Source organism: Equus przewalskii, chromosome 1, assembly GCF_037783145.1.
Source record: "Equus przewalskii isolate Varuska chromosome 1, EquPr2, whole genome shotgun sequence".
Taxonomy (NCBI): Eukaryota; Metazoa; Chordata; class Mammalia; order Perissodactyla; family Equidae; genus Equus; species Equus przewalskii.
In genome coordinates, this window is record NC_091831.1 from 62,209,831 (window position 1) to 62,235,826 (window position 25,996).

The 25,996-nt window shown below is 34.2% G+C and overlaps 1 protein-coding gene across 6 annotated transcripts in view; it reads left to right on the forward strand.

Moving 5' to 3' along the window:
• The window catches only part of ADK (adenosine kinase), a 523,395-nt gene that overhangs the window by 354,611 nt on the left and 142,788 nt on the right, over window positions 1–25,996 (forward strand). For all 6 annotated transcript variants that reach the window (XM_070566356.1, XM_070566381.1, XM_070566372.1 and 3 more), the window contains one exon: window positions 16,755–16,925. In XM_070566356.1, coding sequence (XP_070422457.1) covers window positions 16,755–16,925 — 171 coding nt within the window. The remainder of the gene's footprint in view (window positions 1–16,754; window positions 16,926–25,996) is intronic.

A 25,996-nucleotide genomic window follows, 5' to 3' on the forward strand; every position in this document is an offset into this window, starting at 1 on the left:
TAGCATTTACCTTATGTAAATCATAGAGCTTTTACCACTGATCAGATTTTCATGATAAATAAATTGATTAATTCTAAAATCTCTATAATAGAGTGGGTGGCATGGTATTATGGAACATGTACCAAATGAGAAATATATTCATGAATGTACTTAGAGAAAGTACAACCTCGCAACTTCAAATTGTCTGCTATTCAACTGCTTTCTCACCCTACTTTAGGGAATTGATATTGATAGAGGATTATTTGAGGAAAATAGAGTCTATCCTTTTTTCTAAAAAGTCCACGTTGTACGCTTGGATCATCAGAAAGCTATTTACTGGGTCTTTACTCCCACCTGCGTTGCTTTTACTGAGGTGTTTTGATATGAAGGCCTTCATCTTTCATGGAAGAATGCTACAGTAAATAGACTGAACCTGCTATTGAGAAGTTGTTGAGGACAGCATAGTCTTCTGTATTAATCAGTGTTTAATATGTTAAGTACCATATGAGAAGTATATTTTAGAACCAAATGTTTCTCATACAAGATTGGTATTTTTCATCTCCTCAAGAATGAATGCTAAGTAACTGGATGTCGGACTCTTTGCTTTGACTGTCAAGAAACTTAGAACCAAATTCAGAGCTAGTTCAAGACCCCTATGCCATGTATTTCTTTTTCCTCCAATCTTAACCTATTCTGAGTTCTATTTTCCCTAATCGTTTTTTTTAAGTTGCCTCATTAATTGTGGAACATGACAGGAGTGTGTATAAACAAGTAAGCAGACATGCAAGTCAGTAGACTGCAATTCTAGTACCTCTTCAAATCATTACTTGACCAACTAATGACCTTGGGCAAGTAGACCAACCTCTCTGGGCTTTAATTTCCTCAGTTTATTGAGATCATAATGGATTATAATATTGTGTAATTGGGGTGTGCATTATTATTTATCATTTTCTGTACAGAGTTCATTGTGCTCACCACCAGTAGCCTAATTTTTATCCATCACCATACATATGTGCCCCTTTACCCCTTTCACCCACTTCCAAGCTCCCTTCCTCCCTGGTAAGCACTAAACTGTTCTATTTGTCTGTGTTTTTTCATCTTCCACATATGAGTGAAATCATGCAGTATTTGTCTTTCTCTGTCTGGCTTATTTTGCTTACCATCATACCCTCAAGGTCCATTCATGTTGTTGCGAATGGGACGATTTTGTCCTTTTTTATGGCTGAGTAGTATTCTGTTGTGTATGTATACTACATAATCTTTATCCATTCATCCATAAAAGGGTACTTGTGTTGCTTCCACATCTTGACTGTTGTGAGTAATGCTGCAATGAACATATGGGTACGTGAATATCTTTGTAATGTTGATTTCAAGTTCTTTGGATAAATACTCAGCACTGGGACAGCTGAATCATATGGTATTTCTATTTTTAATTTTTTGAGAAATCTCCATAATAGATCAAATATTTTTAACTGCGAAACCTTTTTTCACAGGACATAACTTGGAAGCCCCATATAATAGCATAATGGCTGTGTTCAGGCCAATGCTACCATTGCAGGGAAACTAATTCTAATTTTTATCTAGAAAATATTGGAGGTACCTCTTAGAACAAAGAAACACAACCTTTTTCTACACTACAGAAAAGTTTTGTATTTTGTAGTGGGCCTCCTTTTTACCATCTTCATAAAGATTTTGAGTTTCTGTATAATGGATAGAAGTCTTAAGGATAATGAATGGATATTTCATTATTCTAGATCAGTGGTTTTCATACTTTAACATGCATCAAAATCACCTAGAGGGCATGAAAACACAGTTTGCTGTGTCTTGCCCACGGTTTCTGATTCACTATGTCTGGGGTGGGACCGAGAATTTGCCTTTTTAGCAAGTTCCAGATGATACTGAAGCTGCTGACTCAGGAATTACATTTCAAGAACTACTGTCCTATATCAGTGTTAAAAGTGTATTTTAGTCACTTTTCTTAATTTAAAAATTATATCAATTTGTGTAACTTAATAACAGCCAGAAGACAATTAATGTCTAAGTATCATATGATATCTGAAAAATGCTAATTAACATACAAGGCTTCCAGTGTCCTGAAGGTTTCATATCTGTTGCCAAGGGCTATCTGTACCTTTTGGACTTCTTGTGCTACTGTTATGAGCAGATAGATACTGATCTGGCAGCAATCAATCAGAGTTTGCTTCGGCAATAAAGAAATTCTTCAAGTCTAAAAGCAATTCTGTCCTTTTGACAGGCTTGCAGCACCTAAGAAGAAAATGTCAGAGTCAGTAAAACTACATTTACTGACAGTTTAGCTCTTTCCTATGTCACAGAAAATGGTTTGAAATTTGACTTTATCAAAAACAGAAACATTGACCACTTAGAATGATAAAACAATAGCTTTCAGCTTAGTCATTTTCCATTTATAAAATGATACTTTCATGAAAATAAACAATGCAAACTTCAGAGAGCCAAAATGATTACTCAGAAAAATAGTTGCATTTTGCCATTCTTGAACTCAGATTTAAAACAACTGTGTCCAGTAGTAATGGAGAGAAATCACTATTTTTCATTCTGTAAAGTAGCTACTTAAGATCACTTCCAGATAAAATATGGCCAAAAAGAGCAACCATCTCAGTGTAGGTTCTTAAAGATCATTTGTGTTCTCTATTACTTCTCTTTCAGACCCTGATCTATGTATTTCATAAACTTTTTCATCTTAGATAGAATTTTGTGTTTTAAAATTTTTCACTAGGGGCTGGCTCCGTGGCCCAGTGGTTAAGTTCGTGCTCTCCGCTGCAGGTGGCCCAGTGTTTCGTTGGTTCGAATCCTGGGTGCGGACATGGCACTGCTCATCAAACCACGCTGAGGCAGCATCCCGTATGCCACAACTAGAAGGACCCACAACAAAGAATATACAGCTATGTACCAGGGGGCTTTGGGGAGAAAAAGGAAAAATTAAAATCTTTAAAAAGTAAAAATTAAAAAAAAATAAAATTTTTCACTAAAACCTCAATTAGTTATATGAATCAGAAGTTATAATTCATTGCATTTCTGCCTCACTAAGATTTGTCAATTTCTGGATAAAAGGGACTCCTTCCTCAGAAATCCCTTCAGATCTTTTTTAGAGTGCACTTTTGAGATTTACACGTTCTTGTTATTTATTGCTTCTAAAAATAATATGCAAAAAACATCACTTATGAAAACAAGCTAAATGTCCATAACCTGATAGATAAACACATTGCAATATATCCATGCAATGGAATATTATTCAGCCATAAGAAAAAATAAATATACTACAACATATATGAACTTCAAAAACATTATGCTGAGTGAAAGAGGCCAGACATAAAAGATAACATGATGTATGAGTCCCTTTATTTGAAATATCCAGAACAGGTAAATCTATGAAAACAGAAAACAGATTGGTGGTTACCAGGAGCTAGGGGCAATGTGGAATAACTTCTTAATGGGTATGGAGTTTGTTTTTGGGGAAGATGTAAACTTTTTGGTACTGGATTGAGCTAATGGTTGCACAACATTGTGAATGTACTAAGTGATATTGAATTGTTCACCTTTAAATGGTTAATTTTATGTTATGTGAATTTTACCTTGATTAAAAAATATCAATTAATTTAAAACCTAACTAAATTATAGAATTTTTGAGATGGAAGATCCTCTCAAGATCATCCATTCAATCTCCTGTTTTTCACAAATTAATACACAGAAGCTCGGGGCTGGCCTGGTGACACAACAGTTAAGTGTACATGTTCTGCTTCAGTGGCCTGGGGATTCACCGGTTCAGATCCCGGGTGCAGACATGGCACCACTTGGCAAGCCATGCTGTGGTAGACGTCCCACATATAAAGTAGAGGAAGATGGGCACGGATGTTAGCTCAGGGCCAGTCTTCCTCAGCAAAAAGAGGAGGATGGGCAGCACATGTTAGCTGAGGGCTAATCTTCCTCAAAAAAATGAAAAAAAGGCACAGAAGCTCGTCGAGATTAAATATATTGCTCAAATGTTTCAAATTATCTTGTCCAAAACCTAGACCAGAATTTGAATATCTAAATTTCTACTGCAGTCATTTTTTTTAATTTTTATTTATTTATTTACTTTGATGAGGAAGATTGGCCCTCCACTAACATCTGTGCCAATCTTCCTCTCTTTTCTATGTGGGACACCACCACAGCATGGCTTGATGAGCAGTATGTAGGTCCACACCTGGGAACCCCTGGCCACCAAAGCGGAGTGTGCGAACTTAACTACCATGCCACCAAGCCAGCCCCTCCAGTCTTTTTTTTTTTTCAACTGTCACCTGCTACTTGATTATCTGTTGCTATTTTAGAAATTTTAGGGAGACATACAACTCCAATTGTTACTTTTACATAAAAATTAAGACAAACACTTTCATTTGTGCCACTTATGAAAAATGTGGGAATAGCAAGTGTTTATTTCAATAATTTGCCACAAAGCAGTCCAGAGCTTAAATTAGAAGAAGGTTATTCTCTGCAATACCTTGGCATCAAAGAAGGCACGCTCTATTTTAATTCTCATCCACAAGTGCCTGGTCTGTGAACCGTGATTGTAATTCATTTTTAAAAATTTTAAAAAATCTTAAAAACATTGGTTAGCTTTATTAGCACATTCCACCACTTGACAATTTTTGTCTCTTCCAATAGATACTACTCATGGTATAAAAATTATATAAATAATCCTGTCCTGCATGTGGAAACTAGAGAGTATCTTCAGAGGCATCTGGGAGAAGCATTGAGTTAGCCTAAGGGGTGGAGATGGAGAGCAGCAATAACTTAGAACCCTCTGGAATTTAGGTGTTGCACTCAAGTGTAGGAGACTTGTGGTAACTTAGTGCTAACCTCAGGAAATAGTCAGATGTTCTCATTTCAAGAGAAGATATCAGGAAATGTAATTATATAGTTTCCTTCTCTCTCTAAATCTACTTTAACTTTAAATTTCATGTTCTTTATTCTTAAGAGGAAGCTAACTCTCATTACCACTGTACATTGGATTTCCTATTAATATTTCTCTCCAACATTCTTTTTATCTAGGTGATTCTTTTCATTTCCACTTAATAGTACATGTTTCCTTCAGTTCAGGGGTCAGCAAAGTATGTCCTGTGGGCCAGATTTGGCCCACCACCTGTTCTTGTGAATAAAGTTTTATTGGAACACAACCATGCTCATTCTTTTATGTATTGTCTATACCTGCTTTAGTGCTACAACAGCAGAGTTGAGTAGTTACAATAGAGATCATATGGCCCACAAACCTAAAATATTTACTATTGGGCCTTTAGCAGAAAGCATTTTGCCAACTTATGATCAAGTAGAAGGTGAAGAACAGGTTCTATAAAGTGGATAAACATCACCAGCAAAGGCAGGGATATAGGAAGATGTAGAATTTGTACTTAGGCTAGCTAGAAGCCCCGTGTGATCAGAGTGAAAGTTTCATGAAGATAGGTCATCAGAGAGAGTATAGGAAAGATAGATTACTCAGATTTAACAGGTTTTTAATGCCATGTCAGGAACTTGAGATATATTGTATAGGAAACAAGCCATTTAAGGTTTTTGAGCAAAGGAGCTTTGCCAAAACAGGAAACTGTTGCAGTAGTGTTTACACAGTAATGAGGGTTGTATTAATAGGAAATTAATATTAATGTTGCATAAATGGGAAAGATGGCATAGCTGTGAGAGTTACTATAGAATTAAAACTGATGGGACATAGACATTGGATTTGGGGGCAAAGACAATTCTTAAATTCAAACGTCCTTGAACAGAAATATGAAAAATTATTTACACATATTTGAGAGGTGAAGAACTAATTTTTATAATGGAGAGGGATTATAACACTATAAAGGACAGGAAGCATTACTAAAATTGTTAGGGGATCCCAGCCACAGGCAATTTTTCATTGGCTATATTTTACTTTCAGGGCACCCTGCTGCCATCTTTTTATAAAATCCTCTCACCTCTGCTTTCTGGAATGCTACCCTTATACTCAGATTTACTTCTGCTACCTTGTGCAGAGTAAATCAACTTCCATTTTCTAAATACTCTGAATTATGTTCAAGAAGGGCTTTAGCTCTCTCAAATAAAAATGCTTGTCAAGGTATTTTCTTCAACTAGAGCCACAGTTTCCCAACTGTGTACTAAGACATCCCAGGTTGCTGCAGGAAACTCATAAGAGTGCTCTAGGTTATTTTATCTCAGAGTAATACACGGTTTCAACATTAGATTGTGATACATTCCTTGGGGTTACAAAAATTTTTTGTCTCATGAGAATTTTCAAGATCTACTCTCCTAGCTACTTTCAGATATGCAATACAGTATTATTAACTGTAGTCACCATGCTTTACATTAATTCCCATGACTTATTCATTTTATAACAGGAAATTTGTACCTTTTGTCTTCCTTCACCCATTTTGCCTACCCCACACCCTTGTCTCAGACAACCACAGATTCTCCATATCTATGAGCTCAGTTTTGTGTTTTGTTTTTTGTTTTGAGATTCCATATATAAGTGAGATCATACAGTATTTGTCTTGTTCTATCTGACATATTTCACTTAGCATAATGCCCTGAAGATCCATCCATGTTGTTGCAAATGGCAGGATTTCCTTCTTTTTTATGGCTGCTGATATTCCGTTGTATATACATACCACATTTTCTTTATACATTCATCCATCGATGGACACTTAGGTTGTTTCCATATCTTGGCTACTGTAAATAATGTTGCAGTGAACATGGGGGAGTCAGTGTTTTTGTTTCCTTGGGATAAATACCCAGAAGTGGAATTGCTGGATCATTATTGTAGTTTTGTTTTTAATTTTTGAGGAAGCCCCATATTATATTCCATAGTGGCTGCACCAATTTACATTCCCACCAACAGTGCACAAGGGTTCTCTTTTCTCCATGTCCTTACTTATTTCTTGTTAGCACTTTATTTCTTGTCTTTTTGTTAATAGCCATTCTAATAGGTGTGAGATGATACCACATTGTGGTTTTGGTTTGCTTTTGAGCACCTTTTCGTCTACCTGTTGGCCATTTGTATGTCTTCCTTGGAAAAATGTCTTTTTAGATCCTCTGCCCAATTTTTAATCAGATTGTTTGATTTTTATGTGATTGAGTCATATGAGTTCTTTATATATTTTGGATATTAACCTCCTATCGGATATATGATCTGCAAATATTTTCTCCCATTCTGTAGGTTGCCATTTCATTTTGTTGGTGGTTTCTTTTGCTGTACAGAAGTTCTTTAGTTTGATATAGTCTCACTTGTTTATTTTTGCTTTGGGTGTCAAATCCAAAAAAAATCATTGCCAAGACCAACGTCACTCCACCTATCTTTTCTTCTAGGAGTTTTATGGTTTCAGGTCTTATGTTCAAGTCTTTAATCCATTTTGAGTCAGTTTTTGTGTATGGTACATGTAAGATAGTGGTCCCGTTTCATTCTTTTGCATGTGGCTGTCTAGTTTTCCTACAGTATTTATTGAAGAGACTTTCCTTTCCCCATTGTATTTTCTTGGCTCCTTTGTCGTAAATTAATTGACCATATATGTGTGGATTTAGTTCTAGGCTCTTTATTCTGTTCCATTGATCTCTGTGTCTGTTTTTATGCCAATACCATACTGTTTTGATTACTATAGCTTTGTAATATAGGTTGAAATCCGGGAGCACAATGCCTCCAGCTTCATTCTTTCTCAGACTTGCTTTGGCTATTTGGGGTCTTTGCGGTTCTAAATTTTGAGGTATCTTTAAAATATCTGTACATTGTACTTTGTACTGCAGCAAACATAAAAATAGAAAGTACTCTTGCCCTTAAGTTTACAGTGAAGTTAGGGAGATAAGACAAATGCAAGTTGCTTTTATTATTAAGTAAAATAAAATAAATACCCTTGGTTATTTATTTCGTAATACTACCTACTATGGAAGTTCAAAGAAGAATGAGAACTTCTCATTGGTGGGAATGCAGTAATACTCTGTGGGATGGAAGTTAGATTTCAAATGGGCCTTGATGGATGAATAAAATTCCAACAGGTGGAGGGAGGGGATATTTCAGATAGAAGAAACAACATAAAGAGTCACAAGATTTATTTTGGGAGAAGTAAAGCATTCTGTATGATTGAAGCAAGGACATATGTTGTGAAGTAATATAGATTACAGCTGGTTTACTATGTAAGTTGGAGTACTTCTGTGGAAAGCTTTGAATGCTGGGGTGTGAGGCATTTGGATTTAATTTACTAGGAAAAGAAGAGTGATCAGAGTGATTAATCTGTCAGCAAGATACAGGATGATTAAATCAAAGAGAGGAGGCAGGAAGAGCTTTTGGAAAAGGAATGATGGATTTTGTTTTATATTTTTGTTTTTCAAAGGAAATACCAAACTGTATATTTTTTTTTAAAGATTTTATTTTTTTCCTTTTTCTCCCCAAAGCCCCCCAGTACATAGTTGTGTATTCTTCTTTGTGGGTTCTTCTAGTTGTGGCATGTGGGACGCTGCCTCAGCGTGGTCTGATGAGCAGTGCCATGTCCGCGCCCAGGATTCGAACTAACGAAACACTGGGCCGCCTGCAGCGAAGCGCTCGAACTTAACCACTCGGCCACGGGGCCAGCCCCCCAAACTGTATATTGACATTAAAGAGTGTACTTTGGTTCAGAATTGTAACTAACAGCTATAACATAGAATTCACCATTCATGGAAAAACAAAACAAAACTCCCTAATACTCTTGATATTACTACAGAAATAATATTTATAAAATATAAATATGTATGGAGTGTGTGCAACTTGCCAGGCGTGTATTAAGCACTCGTTTAATTTTCACAATGACCTTGATAGGTATAGGTGTTACTGCCATTTTTCAGGTGAAAACAGTGAGGTCTGTGAAGTTAAATTGCCCAAAATCACGCAGTTAATAAGTAGTCAGATTGGCAAAATTGTTAAAAATAAGTATACTAGTTTGTTTAAATTCTATAGTGCAGAGAATTGAGTTAAAATCAGACCCTGTCAAATTATTATCATTTGGCTTAGGCATGGCTCCTCTCTTATTATTTTGTTTTTCATATCATTCCTGATCCCTAATTCCGTTCCTCACCCCACCGTGGATACTCTAATGTGTTTGATGTGTCCTGTCTCCTTGAAAAATGTATCCTGTTTTAGATGTGTGCATGTGTGTTGATATTATGTACAGTAGATAAAAGTATGTAGATACTTGTATATAGCTTATTCAATCTGATATATATATTTCTAATCTATTGTTTTTAATCTCTATATAATGATGTGCATTCACCACATTTTCCTTATCTTTTCCCATAGAAGTGGACTTCCAGGATGCCTCACACTCCCTTTTACTTTTCAGCAAAGTTGTGATAAATATCCTCTTACGTGTCCCCCTAAAACCATCTTCTTTCCCCTATTTCTTGCTGCCTCCTATTACATGCTTTTTGAGAGGGTTATTTGGGATGGAAGAAAAGCTGACTTCTGCATTCATGGTATAGTTTGTAGGTATTTTAATCCTTAAAGAGGTTAAAATATATGTGGAGTGAGTGATTTCATTGATGCTTCCAAAAGAGCCACACAGGCAGAAAGTTCTAGGTGAATTATTCTATTCCATTGATGCATTACATTCAGTCAGTGGAGATATAATCAATGCAGCATTTGCTAGTGTATTTGTTCTGACTTTTTTCTTTTAGTAATTCTATTGCTATCATTGGTATGAAGTAGTGCATATCACAACATTGTAATTGTAAATGATTTGTACGTTATCTTAATGGTTGTCAAAAGTCAGTTATTTTCCTTACAAGCAAATGAGAACTATGCTTTGTCAGAGTTCATATTTGATCCTCCCTCTCTTACAAGGAAATAGATTTTGTACTTTCTGGGAGATTCATATAAGATGGAGGACCCATTAAGAGTGAGAAAACATGCTATATGGTTGTTGTATTTGTTATTTTTGGCTTACTAATTCATTCATTCTCTCAACCCTGTTCTCTGACTAGTGTTACTATGGCATCTTCATTATGGCATGGAAAACAGACCAATTATGTTCTTTAAAACAACAGTGGTACATCTTAAGATACAGCCTCTGGTACCTTCAACCTCCTTCATCAGTTAGCCTGGGTTTGGTGGGGCTCTCTGGTTGTCCAGATATTTTTCAGTTACCCCACATCCTTCTTTATTTTTCTTTTGCTTGTATGAATAGTGATTTATGCTTATTTAGTTTGTTCCTTTTTCAACTGTCTGTATACTCGAAGAAATAATGTAGACTTACTCCTAGCTGTTTATCTGTTCTTACTCTTGTTTATTGAATTAAGCTTCTCACAGTGTATCTCTTGTTTGTGCATAGATTTACATCAAGTGAACGAAATATTTTTATCTTTTAAGCAGTTTTTATCAGAAGAGTAATTGAACCACATCAGCAAAATTTGAAAAATGAGAAAATAGTAAAATTATCTATAATTTTTCTACTCAAATCTAACCATTTTTATTTTAGGAGTATTTTCTTCTAGTTTTTTTTCTATTGATTTAATCCAATTTGTAACCATATTTTGTACACATTATTTGTATGTCTTATGCTTCATTTAACATTTATGTAGCATAAACGTTTTCCACTTTTGCTACTAGTTTTCGTAATCATTTTAATAACTTCAAAGTATTCTCTAGAGCAGCAATGTCCAATGAAAATGCAGTACAAACTACATATGCAATTCAAAACTTTCTAGTAACAACATAAAAAAAGTAAAAAGAAATAGATAAAATTAATGTTAATATATTTTATTTGATTCACTATATCTAAAATATTTCTCATTTCAACATCTAATCATATAAACTTATTAATTACATTTTTAAGATTTTTGTTTCATACTAAGTCTTTGAAATTGGTATCTATTTTACATTTATAACACCATTCATTCACTAAATTTTCCATGATCAAAATGAAATGTAGTCCTACCAAAACAATAAAACTGTGTTTAGCAGAAAAATATTTTGGACTGCTTCCATTGTTAACTTTAAATAAACTAAATTAAAATTTTAGTTCCACAGTTACACTAGCCACATTGCGTGAGCTTATTAGCTACGTGTGGCTTCTTACATTTAAATTAAAATTAAGTAAAATTTGAAATTTAGGTCTTCAGTTGCACTAGCCACATTTTAAATGATCAATAGCCAGTTTTAGAGTGAGTATATATGCCAGTCCTTACCTGACTATTTATTCCTCTGTCATTGAATGTTTACGCTGTTGCCAGGTTTTCAATAAAATAAATAGTATACTGGTATGCTTGTGAATGTATATTTTCCCATATTTTGGGTTATTTCCTTAAAGTAGACTCTCAAAAGTAGAATTATTGGGTCAAAGAGTATGAATTTGTTTATGGTTCCTTATGTGTATTTTCTGTCAGTTGCATTCCCATCAGCAATATTGATATATTAATTTCACCTACCTTTCGTCATCATTTAGTAGTACCATGTTGTTTCTTTACTTGCTAGAGAGGAATACTTGTCTATATATTTATTTACTAGTGTAGTTCTCTTTTAATGGAATGCTTCATTACGTTCTTCGCTTATTTAGCAATTGGTGTCCTGATGTTTGTTTAATTTTTAATCTATTTTTTAAGTTCTTTATAGACTAAAGATATTAACACTTTGTCATACTTACTGTAGGCATTTTTCCTGGTTTTTTGTTTGTTTCTCTTCCCTCCCTCCCTTCCCCCCCCCCCCCGCCCCCAGCCCCACGTTTGGAAGAAAACCAACTGAAGGTTTTGATTTTTCTATAGCAAATCTTTAGATAATCTTTCTCTCTCCAGTCTTGAAAGCCTTTCCCATTCCAGAAGTTCTCTTTTATTAGAGATTGTCCATGCTTTTAAGAAAAGAAAGTCAAGCTCTTTAAATAACTTGTAATTTATGTGGTTCTGTATTTTTGAGAAAACAAACTAAATGACAAGTTCTTAACCTTCAGTCAAATCCAGTGCTTACCCGTTATTTATAAATGAGCCTCAAGGGGTTACTGACCCACCCCTACCGCCACTGCATATAAAATTTTATGCATATGTGTATCTAGATAGAGCCAAATAGGTTAAAATCCACTTTCTGAATGTTTCAAAACAATATCCATTTCTGCCCTATTACATTCTGATCAGAGTATTTTTCTAAACAAAAGGCCTTTTTTTTTTCTATCTCACTGTTTATTCACAGTTGTTAATTATAAGGCATGGTTGCTCTACATAGCTTTATTTCCTTTTGGATCAAGACTCTTATACTTCCAAGAGTTATGAATCCCTAAAATTTACATAGGTGTTTATGTACACATACACACGTGCACACACACACATCTATTCCTCAGATAATTGTTGATGGAAATAATAAAAAGAGTTTGTGCTCTTAGGTAGGGAGGATTAAAAAGAACTCCAAGTGATTGCCCTGAATTAAGGTAAATACTGGTAAAGAGTAGTTCCTTTCCTTTTCTTTTAGTATGTTTAACAGTTTAATTTCCCTCATTCCCCTCTGTTTAAACTACCCTGAGAAGTCCTTAGAGTAGTTGGATGACAAATCTAGTATTTGAGATTTCCAAGCATTATGTCTGGCTCTGCTAAAATGGTTCTTTGGCTTTACCTTAGTCTTTCACTATCCCTCCTACTCCTGCATTTTTGTTTTTCATTTTAAGGAGTAAAATTGTCTTGCTTACTCTCAGTTCTGGTTAATATTATCCAACCTCCAACACTTAACCTCTTTAGTGTTAGAATCTGCTTTGCTTTTGGTTACTCTTAGGGACAAATAATAGCAGATTTAACTGTTGTGTAGACTGAAATCCCTAATTTAAAAAATCACAAGATTTTGTTGATTATATAGAGTATTTTTCTAAACTATGGCCTTGTAAACTATTGGTCTGTTTTCGTTGTAACCTGACACTTGAAAAAAATTTTTATAATGGCACCATTTATATTTTTGGTGATACTACAGTCTGGAACATGTGGCCTAGCAAATATAAATCTAGGAAGAAAAATTATGGTTGGCATCAGTTTTAAGTCTTTGCACTCTGACAGAGCACAAATCCTAAATTGTTTAAATACTAAATATTTACTTAAAGAAAAACAGGAGACCATTCAAAAATGGAATTAATTTAAATTGTGTTTGCCTCATTTAGAAACTGACAGTTTTTTGTATATTTTTTATAAAATTAACAAAAAGGAGATTAAAGTATCCACATTACAATACTCTTGTGTTGGTTTTAAAGTAAAACACACATACAACATACACACATTTGGAATGAGGCCAAATTTAGACTCCAGAGGTGTACTGTTCTGTACCTTAAATTACAATCAGATGTATTTTAGCACAGATCAAATTTTCAGTTAGAAGTTGGTGAGAAGCCTAATTATTTGACCAGGTTACTATTTATGTAGACCACTCTATGGCTGTCTGTGGTTAATCCACAGCTGGCAGAATGCTAGCTCTGGGAGGTTTTTATTTCATGCTGAAATAGTCTGGGGAGAAATGGGGGTGGGGAGCTTTAAACTCTCCTCATTAAATGAAAGGCTAAAAAGCAAGTACATACGTATTACTGTGGAGACAAGATGCTATATAATTTAATTCTCCAAGTGATTAATGCTGTAATATTTAATTCTCCAAGTGACAGAAATAGCAAAGGAAGCAGCTTGGATGGTCATGGTTTGCAAGTGATATGATAGTAGGTTAAAAAAGTAAGATGAAAACATTTTTAAAATAATGTTACCTAAGACAAAGACTTGTTACCTTTTAGAATAGTTGAATATTGGTAAAGAATTAAAGGGTTGGGATCTTTAAATGATGAGGACGTATTATGTTATTGTGATAGGAAAACATTTTTACTAGAATTTCATTAGTAGTACTTTAAAGTAATGAGACAATTACAGTGTAAAATTCTCTCTTAATATCTCAGAATTTTATAAGGGCAATAAACGCTTCAAAGATGGATCTCAATACACACGACTTCTACCACAAAATTAATTTTTTAATATTATTTTAATGTTCAGTTTGAAAGTAATAAGAAAAAAATCTTCTTAAAGCGTGATGAAAGTGGTTAGTTCCTCAGTTTTAAGTGAATATTTCAGTAGGTTTTTTGTAACTGTTAAGAGAAGTTTCTTTTACATTTTCAAGGTTATTTTTTCCATTTATAAGCTAGCTCTTCTCCCCTTCTGGTTCCCATTGTCTTTCTTCTCTGGTTCCTTCCTCTGTCTAATCCTCCCCATCTTTCTGCTTCATTCTTCTGTTTCTCTACCAGATCCTTTTCAATGAAGAGCAAAAATGCTCCAACTTTCCCTGTTCTTAAAAACCACTCTCCCATTCCTCTTCCCCCACTAAAAGTATCTTTCTGCTTTTTTCTTCTCTATTATCTACTCAAACTAGGGGCATTATCTCTGGAGTCATTTGAATCCAAGTTCCATCACATATAAGCTGTATGACCTGTACATTTCTAAACTTTCCCATCTTGCCTTCTTTATTCATAAAAGGAGAATAATAACAGTTATCTACCTCATGGGTTTGGTATAAGGAAAAAATGATAATTGAGTTAATATACATAAAGCTTTTAGTATAGTACTTGGAACACAAGAATTGCTCAGTAAATTTCAGGTGATTCTTTTGTTTACTGATAAAGTTTTCAAAACAATTTATAATCCTCACCCTTACTTTCTCACCATTCTTTCTTTAAAACTATTTTTACCTTCATACCGTAAGTACTTTCTCCTCATCATCAAATCCTGTGGCTTTTGCTCAATTCTTTGTTTCTCTACCAATTGATAGCTATAGGTACCTTTAAGTATCTTCTTGAAATTTCCCTTGTTGGATTTCTCTGTTGTCACTTCTACTGTTCTCATTTGCCTTCCTCTTATTCTCTCCTTTACTTTTTTCCTTTCCTCTGCCCTCTCATTTTTGTTCTTCTCCATCCTGTCCTTTACCATCTTCTTTTTCTACGTTCTCTTCCTCAGTAATTACTACCTCCCTTTTACCATCACGTTCTTCCATGGCTTTTCTTGTGAGTCCAACTTTCTGATATCTATTTTGGAAGTCCCTTAACACCTCAAATGTAGTCTGACTGTAACTAAATATTCTCTCTTTACATCTAAGCCAGGTCTTATTCTCAATTTTTCTGATTCTGTTAAAGTGGAACCATATTCAAAATCGCAGTCATCTTTTTTTTTTTTTTTTTTTTTGGTGATGAAGATTCACCGTAAGCTAACATCCATTGCCAATTCTCCTCTTTTTGTTTGAAGAAGATTGTCCCTGAACTGACATCTGTGCCAGTCTTCCTCTGTTTTGTATGTGGGATGCTGCTATAGCATGGCATGCTGAGCAGTGTGTAGGTCCATGTCAGGGATCTGAACCTGCGAACCTCAGGCCGCCAAAGGCGAGCACGCAAACTTAACCACTACACCACCAGGCTGGCCCCAGAATCTCAGTCATCTTTTGACTCTTTTCTCCTTTGTCTTCCACATCTTAAACAGTTACTAAGTCTAGAATGTAATACTCCCAGTATGATTTCCTTGTTCAGAGCCAAATGCAGGCCTTTATTGACTGTTGCTGAATTGCTGCTGTCTAAGTTAACATTCTAACTTTTCTCACAAGCTTGTTATCCTTTCTTTCAAGAAATCTTCGTTATGCATCATGCATCCCCACCCCACCTAATAGACTCCTAACCTGCCTCTTAAGCCCCTTAATGGTCTATAATGCAGCTGGCCTTCCCAAGTTTATCTTCTCTTGCCCTTTGTATATTCCTTCACTCACTTCTGCACCATTCAAACCCGTTTCCTCCTTGAGCATCCATGTCTTTACTTATACTTTCTTTCATCTAGAAAGCATAAATGTATTTTAGAAGACTTTTGCTAATGTTTAAGATGTAGATAAATAGCATTTTAAAATATAACTTTCCTGGGGCCAGCCTGGTGGCGCAGCGGTTAAGTTCTCACGTTCCACTTCGGAGGCCCAGGGTTTGCGGGTTCGGATCCCAGGTGCGGACCAACACACGGCTTGTCAAGCCATGCTGTGGTAGGCGTCCCATATATAAAATAGAGGAAGATGGGCACGGATGTTAGCTCGTTAGCTCAGAGCCCATCTTCCTCAGCAAAAAGAGGATTGGCAGCAGATTGTAACTCAGAGCTAATATTCCTCAAAAAATATATAAATAAATAATAAAATGTAACTTTCCTAACATGAAATTTTAATTAAAATATTTTTCTATTTCATTATTGAATTATTTTCTAATTATTTGAAGATTCTATTTCAGAATCTTCCTTAAAAAATCAGTTTAGATGTTTCATAAGGTACCAAGCTCTGATCTTAGTAAACTAATTTCATTTTTAAACTAATTTTATTTTTAATAAATATCACATCACTTACAAAAATGCAAACTGTTTATAAGAAGCTGGAAGGATTCAATCTGCCTTCATTACTGTTTCTCTAATTTTAATGTAATTGTTGTCTTGAGTGAGACCTTTCAAATATTTTTTCTTTTGTAGATTCCCCAAATTCTTTCAGTATTGAGCATACGGATCTACTGTGAAATAAGTGATGTTTTATACTGTGACATAATGTCAAATATCAAGCCTATAGAACTCATATGATAAACTTTTCTCCTAATCAAATGCTATTTTCTACCTTGCGTTTTATAACTATTTTAAAGTTTGTAATATATAGGCTTTTGTATTTTGTATAGATTTCTTTATTCTCACTGAGAGTGACTCTGTAGAGATGGCATTTCTAATTTCCCTTCCTTTTTTTCTTTAACCAGGGTTTTTTTCTTACGGTTTCCCCGGAGTCAGTATTAAAAGTGGCTTGCCATGCTTCTGAAAACAACAGAATTTTCACTTTGAATCTGTCTGCACCATTTATTAGTCAGTTCTTCAAAGAATCATTGATGAAAGTTATGCCTTATGTTGACATACTTTTTGGAAATGAGACGGTAAGTTAGTTTTTTAAAAAACGTACCTGATCTTTTTGGTTTCTGGTTTGTGTATAAGTTTACAGATATATAAGTAAAAAGCAAAATATTTGCATAAATATACTTGAGAATTACACAACAAAACTGCCTCAATTTGAACCACACTAATTCAGTATTTTCAGTATTTCCTTCAGTTTATACTAATTTCTTACATGGTAAAATATTGTTTTTTTAAAGGGTTAGGTTATTGAGGTTTATAATTTATATACAGTAAAATTCACTCTTTTTACTGTACATTTCTATGAGTTTTTGCAAATGCATATCTGACATGTAACCACAGCCACAATCAAGATAAAAAACACTTTCATCACCCCTTTCAGTCAACCCTTCCCCTCATTCAAAGCCCTTGACATCAACTACTTTGTTTTCTAACCAATAAAATAATATCTTCCTCTGAAATTTTCATGAATTAAGGTAAGGGGCATCTAGTCTAAAATAACTGTTTTATGAAGTTAAGTAGCTCTTCAAAGTGTAAGTCTATTTAATTTAATTTGATAAATTATGAGCAAATATTGGTATATTGTCATTTGTATTACATTTATTAGTAGTATCATTTGCATATTATATTTGAAGGTAATGAAATGGAATTTCATTTTTTTCAGTTTTTTCTTTTTACCAAGAATATACTTTCTTTCATTCTAAATTAGTGGGAAATATATTTTGTTTTTTCTCATTTAGTATTTATAGCTTCTGTTTAACCGGTAGACTTTAAAAATCTGTGAAGTAGAAAAAACAAAGAGATCTTCAGTGTATCTTCATACACCTATGTATTGTCACTTAACTTTCATGAATCTCAGGGTCTTTATATGTAAAGGGAAGGTGTTGTATTAATTATCCCAGAAGCCCATTCTGATTCTGATTCTATAATTCTAACAGTTCGATTATATTCACTGATTTTGTATCTAAATAAGATAACTGTCTTGTCTGCCTAGAATAACATAAAATTTGACCTGGAAATAATATGAGATCACCTGGGTGTTTTGTAGAAATAATACGGTGAGAGTATCTTCAAAGGCACTAACCAATTGAAAGAAATGCTGCATTCTTGACAATTCACAAACTGACATAAAGGCAAGACATAGTGGTAAAAGCCTTAAACTCCTATGTATCTGCTGGAAGTCTCACTTGACTAAAAATCTATGGTTTAGATTTTCCTTACTGCTGGTTTTATTTTCTGAAGGGTAAAGGAAGTAACTAGGGAAAGTGCTACTCTAGCCCTTTAAATAACATGAAAGAATTCGTCATCAGTGTGGTAGTCTGAGAATCCTTGGGAGAAATTGATACTTTAACTCAGAGTTCTTTATAATCAGGAAAGATCAGACTGGCAATACTTAAATATATGCTCTAGACTTTAACAAGAGAAATGTTAAAACTTTTTAAAATGTAAATATGATTCCAAAGAATGAGACTTTGGAAGTAGAGATAACTTCACAGGATTGAATACCACCAAAAATTCAATTGTGACTTTATAACTTCAAATGACCTTAATTACTTAAAAAACAGGGAGAGGAGCCTTAAAAAAAAATATTGTGGAGCACACAGAAAACTAATAGTGTTCACATTTGTATAACATGTAAAAAAGGTGGAAAACATTTATAGAATAGGGAACAATGCTAAAAGTTTGGTAGAGACTTAGGAGAATAGAAAAGAATAGAGGCCCAAGAATGACTAGGCTTGCAGAAAATGTTGATGATATCAAAATGATAATCACTTAAAAAATACTCCAAATGTGCAGGCAATAACAGAAAAAATAATTGAGCTTCATCAAAATTGAAAACTTTTGTGTATCACAGGACACTATCAAGAAAGTGAACAGACAACTCATGGGATAGGAGAAAATATTTGCAAATGATATATCCGATAAGGGATTAATATTCAAAATATGTATCTCAACAGCAAGAAAACAGTCAACCCAATTCAAAAATGGTCAAAGGACTTAGATAAACATTTCTCCAAAGAAGATATACAAATGGCTGATAAGCCTATGAAAATATGCTCACCATCACTAATCATTAGAGAAATGCATATGGAAACCAAAATGAGATAGCACTTGACACCCATTAGGAGGGCTGTTATAAAAATATGGAAAAAGCAAGTATTGGCAAGGATATGGAGAAATTGGAACCCTTATACATTGCTGGTGGGAATGTAAAATGGTATAGCTGCTATGGAGAACAATTTGGTGCTTCCTTAAAAAGTTAAACATAAAATTATTACCATATGATCCAGCAGTTCACTTCTAGGTTGTAGTCAAAAGACCTGAAAGCAGGGATTCAAATACTTGTACACCAATGTTTATAGCAGCATTATTTACAATAGCTAAAAGTTGGAAAAAAAACCGCATGCTCCCCAACAAATAAATAGATAAACAAAATTTGGTGTGTGTGTGTATATATATATATATATATATATATATATATATATATGGAATATTATTCAACCTTAAAAAGGAATGAAATTCTGACACGTGATACAACATGAATTAACCTTGAAAACATTGTGTTACATGAAATAAGCCACACACAGACAACTGTTGAATTTTCCTATAAGGATTCCATTTATATGAGGTACCTAGAATACTCAAATTCATAGAGATGGACAGTAGAATAGTGTTTACCAGGCGCTGGGGAAAAGGGAAATTAGGAGTTATTATTTAATGGGTACAAGGTTCTATTTGGGATGACAAAAAAGTTCTGGAAATGGATAGTGGTGATGGTTGTGCAACATTGTGAATGTACTTAATGTCACTGAATTGAACACTTAAAATGGTTAAAATGGTAAAATTTTATCTTACATGTATTTTACCACATTTAAAAAAAAAGATTAATTCTACAAACCGGTAAAGTTTGACTATGACTTAATATTGATTATTAAAGGAATCTGTTTTTTCTTACCTAGAAGAGGAAGTGGTAAAACTGCACACTGCTACAAGGCTATAAGTCATGTTAGGATGACTTTTTACTTTTTTTATGTAATTACTGGTCATTTGAATTCATCTTAGTGGATATGTAGTACCTATTATGGCAGACCAGTAAACAGGTATATAGTATATTTGAGATGATCTGTCATAAAATGGATTATAGAATAATAAATATTAGATACAGGGCAATTAAATATATTTGCTCTTTTACTGAACCGGTCTTAAAAAGTCTGCTGATAAATAAATAGATTTCTAGTGATATGCCCCAGTGTTTACTCTGAGCTTTGCTCAACTAAACTATCAATGATTCAGATAAAGCTGTATTTGCAGAGAATGCAAATAATGCAACACCTTAACAAATACCGAGTAAGTTGAATGTCTAAGTGAGGCTTTTAAAAAATTTTAATAGACTGGAAATATCAGTTGAGTGATGATATTTAATAAGGATAAATAAAAATGATACCATATTTCGTTACAAAAAGCAAGTATGGTATTTGTGAGCTTTATCTTTTTAATCTCATCTCCCAATGTTCTTCTCCTTGAGTACACTAATAATAATAAATTATCTTCAGTTCTTCAGGAGAAAGACATTTTATTTCTAAAATGCTACTAAATGTAAAATATATTTATCAGAGAATACATACAGGATTGTTTTATCTGCCCCTACCCCCCCCCCAAAAAAAAATCAAATCTCCTGTGCTTAGTATAAATTTTTAAAATGTCAGCGCTTAGCTAAAACCAAACACACTTGGCTCTTCTTGTCTACCTGATGCCACCTTCCCTTTTTCAGAGGGTCATACACTAGAAATAATGCTTTAAATCTTTTCTGATAACCTTAATATTGAAAAAAAACCCGTGTCCACCAAGGCTATATCTTCACAGGTAAAGACAGACAATGATCCCTATGAGACAAGCAATAAATCAGGTGAGCCTCATGATTAGCACAGCTTACTGCTTGGAGAGAATTTCCTGGCCACAACACAAAGAGGGGAACCCTCTTGGCAGTCTCTTTTGAACTGAGGAGAAGGAGCTGGAAGTTCAGAGAATCCGACAGCTAGTGTTTGCAAGTCAGAGTACCAGAGAGGAAAGAGCTACATAGAGAACACAAGAGATTTGCAGAGTCTGACCCAAGTCTTCTGCTGAGTTCTGGTCAGCACATCTTTGTAAGGAAACTTATGAAGGCTGGGAGAAGAACCACCTGAAAAGATTAAAGGGAATAATCCTTAGAGTACACATAGGGCCTGTAACGATTCTTGTTCCACTAGCCAGAGTCAATAACCTCATAATTCATGGGGCTTCAAATAGAGTACTCAGAACACTAATGGGACAAAATTAGTCTAGAGTAGAAGCTACTGTGGTCCCTTCTAACAATATTATTCCAGTATAAGTGACAACTTTTATGTAATGGACAAGTTCCTTGAAAGATGTTAAGTACCAAAGCACACTCAAGAAGAAAGAGAAATAGGGCTATTTCAGGTTGTTTATTAAAGAAATTGAATTTTTAGTTAAAACCTTCCCACACAGAAAACTCAATGGCCAGAATGCTTCAAGGTTGAATTCTACCATACATTTAAGGAAGAAATAATACCAATTCTGTATAAACTATCCTAGCAAATTGAAGAAGAAGAAACACTACCATAACCAAACAAAGAATTAAAACTATGAACCAGTATTCCTCATAAACATAGATAAAAAAATTCTTAAGATAATTTTAGCAAATCAAACCTAATAATATGTAAAAAGGATAATTCATCATGACCAGGAATACAGGGTTGGTTTAATATTTTAAAATCAATCAATGGGGGCCGGCCCCATGGCGGAGTGGTTAAGTTCGCGCACTCTGCTTTGACAGCCCAGGGTTTCATCGGTTCAGATCCTGGGTGTGGACATGGCACTGCTCATCAGGCCGTGCTGAGGCGGCGTCCCACATGCCACAACTAAAAGGGCCCACAACTAAAAATATGCAACTATGTACTGAGGGGATTTGGGGAGAAAAAGCAGGAAAAAAAGAAAAAACAAGATTGGCAACAGTTGTTAGCTCAGGTGCCAGTCTTTAAAATCAATCAATATAATTCACCTTAGTAAAACTAAAAAGAAAAAAAATATCATCTTAATAAACACAAAAAAAACATTTGACAGAATCCAATGTCCATTCCAGATAAAAGCGCTCAGAATACTAGAAATAGAAAGGAACTTCTTCAACCTTGTAAAGGTTGAAGAATCCACAAAAAATGTACAGTTAACGTGCTACTTAATGATGAAAGACTGAATACATTCCTCTAGGATCAAGAAAAAGCAAGGATGTTCACTCTCTCCACTTCTATTCAACGTTGTACAGTGTTAAGAAGACATGGAAAACATCCAGATTAGAAAGGAAGATGTGAAACTGTCCCTATTGTCAAATACCATGATGGTCTTTGTAGAAAATCCTACGAAATCAATAAAAAGCTATTAGAACTGAAAGTGAGTTTAACAAGGTTGTGGGATCCAAGATAAAAATACAAAAATCAATTATATTTCTATATATTAGCAGCAAACACTCATAAACTGAAATTTTAAAATGCTGTTTCTGATACCACAAAAATATATGACATGCTTTGGGATAAATCTGACAAAAGATGTGTAAAACTTGTGTACTGAACACTACAAAGCATTTTGAGAAAAATTAAAGAACTAAATAGATAGCATGTTCATAGATTTTAAAACACTATTGTTAAGTGTCATTTCTCCTCAAATTGGTCCATGGATTTAACATAATCAAAATCTCAGCATGTTTTTTTGGTGGAAGTCAACAAACCTATTCTAAAATTCATATGGAAAAGCACTGGACTAGAATAGTCAAACCAACTTTGGGAAAAAAAAATCAGAGAACCTACGCTCCATGGTTTCAATACTTACTATATTGTAACTGCAGTAATCAATACAATGTGGCATTGGCCTAAACATAGACAAATAGATCCAGGGGACAGAAAAGATAGTCCAGAAGTAGACCCACAATTGATTTTTCAACAAAGTTTCAGAGGTCAATCCGTGGAGAGTAGTTTCTTTTTTAACAAATCATGTTGTAGCAATTGAATATCCATATCCAAAAGGCAAACTTCAATTCATACAACACACAACTGCACAGCTATTCGAGTGTCCAAAATTAAATAGTGTGACTATACCAAATACTGACAGGATATGGAGCTACTAGAACTATCATATATGGCTGGTGAGAATGTAAAATGGTATGTCTACTTTGAAAAACAGTTTTCCAGTTTCTTATAAAGTTACATATACACCCACTATATGGCCTAGCTATCCCACTCCTAGGTATTTACCCAAGAGAAATGAAAGCATATGTTCACATAAAGACATACACAAATGCTCTTAGCAGTTTTATTTGTAATACCCAAAGTCTGGAAACAACCCAGATGTCCATCAACTGGGGACTAGATTGAGAAATTGTTATATATCCATACAGTAGAATACTACTCAACTATAAAAGAAGTGAACTATTTATACATGCACCAATATGGATGAATCTCAGAATATTTATGCTGGGTGAAAGATGAGATACTAGAAATAAAATACATTCTCTATGATTCTATTTAAATTAAATTCTAGAAAATTCAACTAATCTATAGTGACAGAAAGCAGATCAATGGTTGCCTGGGGATGAAGCTGTGCTATGAGGCAATGTTCATAAACAGCCATAAGGAAACTTTTGGAAGTAATGGGTGTGTTCCTTGTCTTGATTGTGGTGGTTTCAAGACTTTATACATGTGTCAGAACTTATCTAATTATATACTTTTAACTTGAGCAGATTATTACATGTCAGTTATACCTCATAAAGCTATTTTAAGTGAATATATAGTGTGTGATTTCATTTAGGTAATTTTAAAAACAGGAAAAGTTAATCGAGTCGTTCAAATAAAAAGTTCCAAAGGACCAATGTTAAAATGAAGTGCCAACTTTTTATTTTTTGTTCAACGTGTATCAAATTTCATTATTTCCTGAAAGATCCCTTTATATTTCAATGGTAATATCAAGTCAGAGGAGGAGTGCTTTTATCCTGGGCTTTAATCTTGACAGACTACTAAAAATTATCATGCCCTACCATTGAGTAATGCTTTAAAGTTACAAACCATCATTTAACCTACAAAACAATTCTATGGCTGGTTCTCTAATGCTTGTAAAGTTGCAGCCTGACTCATAAAAGTACTCAGTTTTGTTGGGTGGTGGTGGTAGTGTTATTAGGAGTGTTGATCTTATTCCCCTCTTAATTAAGTTTCTCCTAACTAACTTGCTTGGATAACCTGCACTCCCCACTCCCTTCATAAAACATGAGTGGTGCCAAGTGATTGAAAGAAAACTTGTGGCTGTTAGACCGTTCTCTGGTGTACAACATTACTTCTCTTCCTACAAAACTGTTTGTTTACCAAGAGTCAGTTTATTTGTTTCTAAACCTTTTTTATGCAGTTCATCTTCATTATATAATTATTTAATTATTAGATAATCTGATAAAATGTGAGCGCAAATAGAATGAGAATTAGTTTAATGAATTGTTTGGGTACAAAACTCAGTAAAGACAAATTGCTTTAAAAAGTTGTCCTTAGATTAGATGTGGGCATGAAAAGTATAAAAGATTAAAGGAAGAAGAAAAGCTGTAACTATCTACACTCAGGGATGCTTCATAGACGTCTTCAAGTTTTCACTCTGCTTTAAAGAAACTGAAACAAGAATTCATAAACTATGAATTATGGATCTGGTTCTGTAAGAAAGACTAGAATATTATTCAGCAGACACACACTAAAAGTCCTGACCCTACTTTAAATATTAGTAAATGATGTATCTTTATGTATTAGTAAAATGTTTAGACTTTTTTTCCTTAATCAATTTGCTAATTTATTAGCCAACTACTGTTCCTTCAGTTTCCTCATGTGCAAAGTGAGGGATTTATATAGAAATGCTAGATGATCTTGTAAATTTTTTCTTAAAATGTTTTAAAAAAATCCTGAGGATTCATTTTCTGACACATTCTAATATTCATTAACGCTGACCAATTTTATTATAAATCAGCAAAGTCCTTGTTCTGAAATCTAAAATAATGTGCCTAAAATATTAATTTATATAGTTATTGTCTTTCATTGTTAGTATTACAGGGTCAACTGTAGTGCCTTTCAAGCTAGATTTTTCCCTTCTCTCACCCCTCCCACCCGCATTTCTTTTCTGTTCAATTTGCCCAGGGAAAAGGATGTTCTTCTCTAAGGAATATCTGAAAATATTTGGTTGGGCACATCTTGAGACAAAATAGAGATGTCCACATGACTATCATTGCTGCCTTAATGTGATAAAAAACAAAGTATAATTATTAAATGATATAATTTACCTTTTTTCTTTCTCTCATTATGGTAAAAAATACATTAAAAATTTACCATTTTTAAGTGTACAGTTCAGTAGCATTAAGTACACTCACGATGTTGTGCAACCATCACCACTGTCTATTTCTAGAACCTTTTCATCATCCCAAACAGAAGCTCTATACACATTAAACAATAACTCCACACCACCCCCATGTCCCTAATAACTACTGTTCTGTCTGTATCAATTTGCCTATTCTGGGTACCTCATATAAGTAGCATCATAACAATAGTTGTGTTTTTGCATCTAGCTTATTTCACTTAATAGTATTTTCAAGGTTCATCCATGTTGTAGCATGTATTAGTTTCACCTTTGTTTATTCACTCATCTATTGCTGGGCATTTGTTTTGTTTTCACTTTTTGTCTTTTGTGAATAATGCTGCTATGAAGACTGGTGTACAAGTATCTACTTGAGTCCCTGATTTCAGGACTTTTAGGAATATGCCTAGAAGTGTAATTGTTGGATCATATGATAATAATTCTATGTTTAACTTTTTGAGGAACCGCCAAATTGTTTTCCACAGCAGGTGCACCATTTTACATTTCTACCAGCAATGCACATGGTTTCCAGTTTCTCTGCATCCTTGCTAACACTTGTTATTTTCTCCTTTTTTGTCAATAGCCATACCAATGGATGTGAAGTGGGATGTTAGCGTGATTTTAATTTGTGCAGTTTACTTTTAGCTGAGATTCGGAAATACATAGAGAC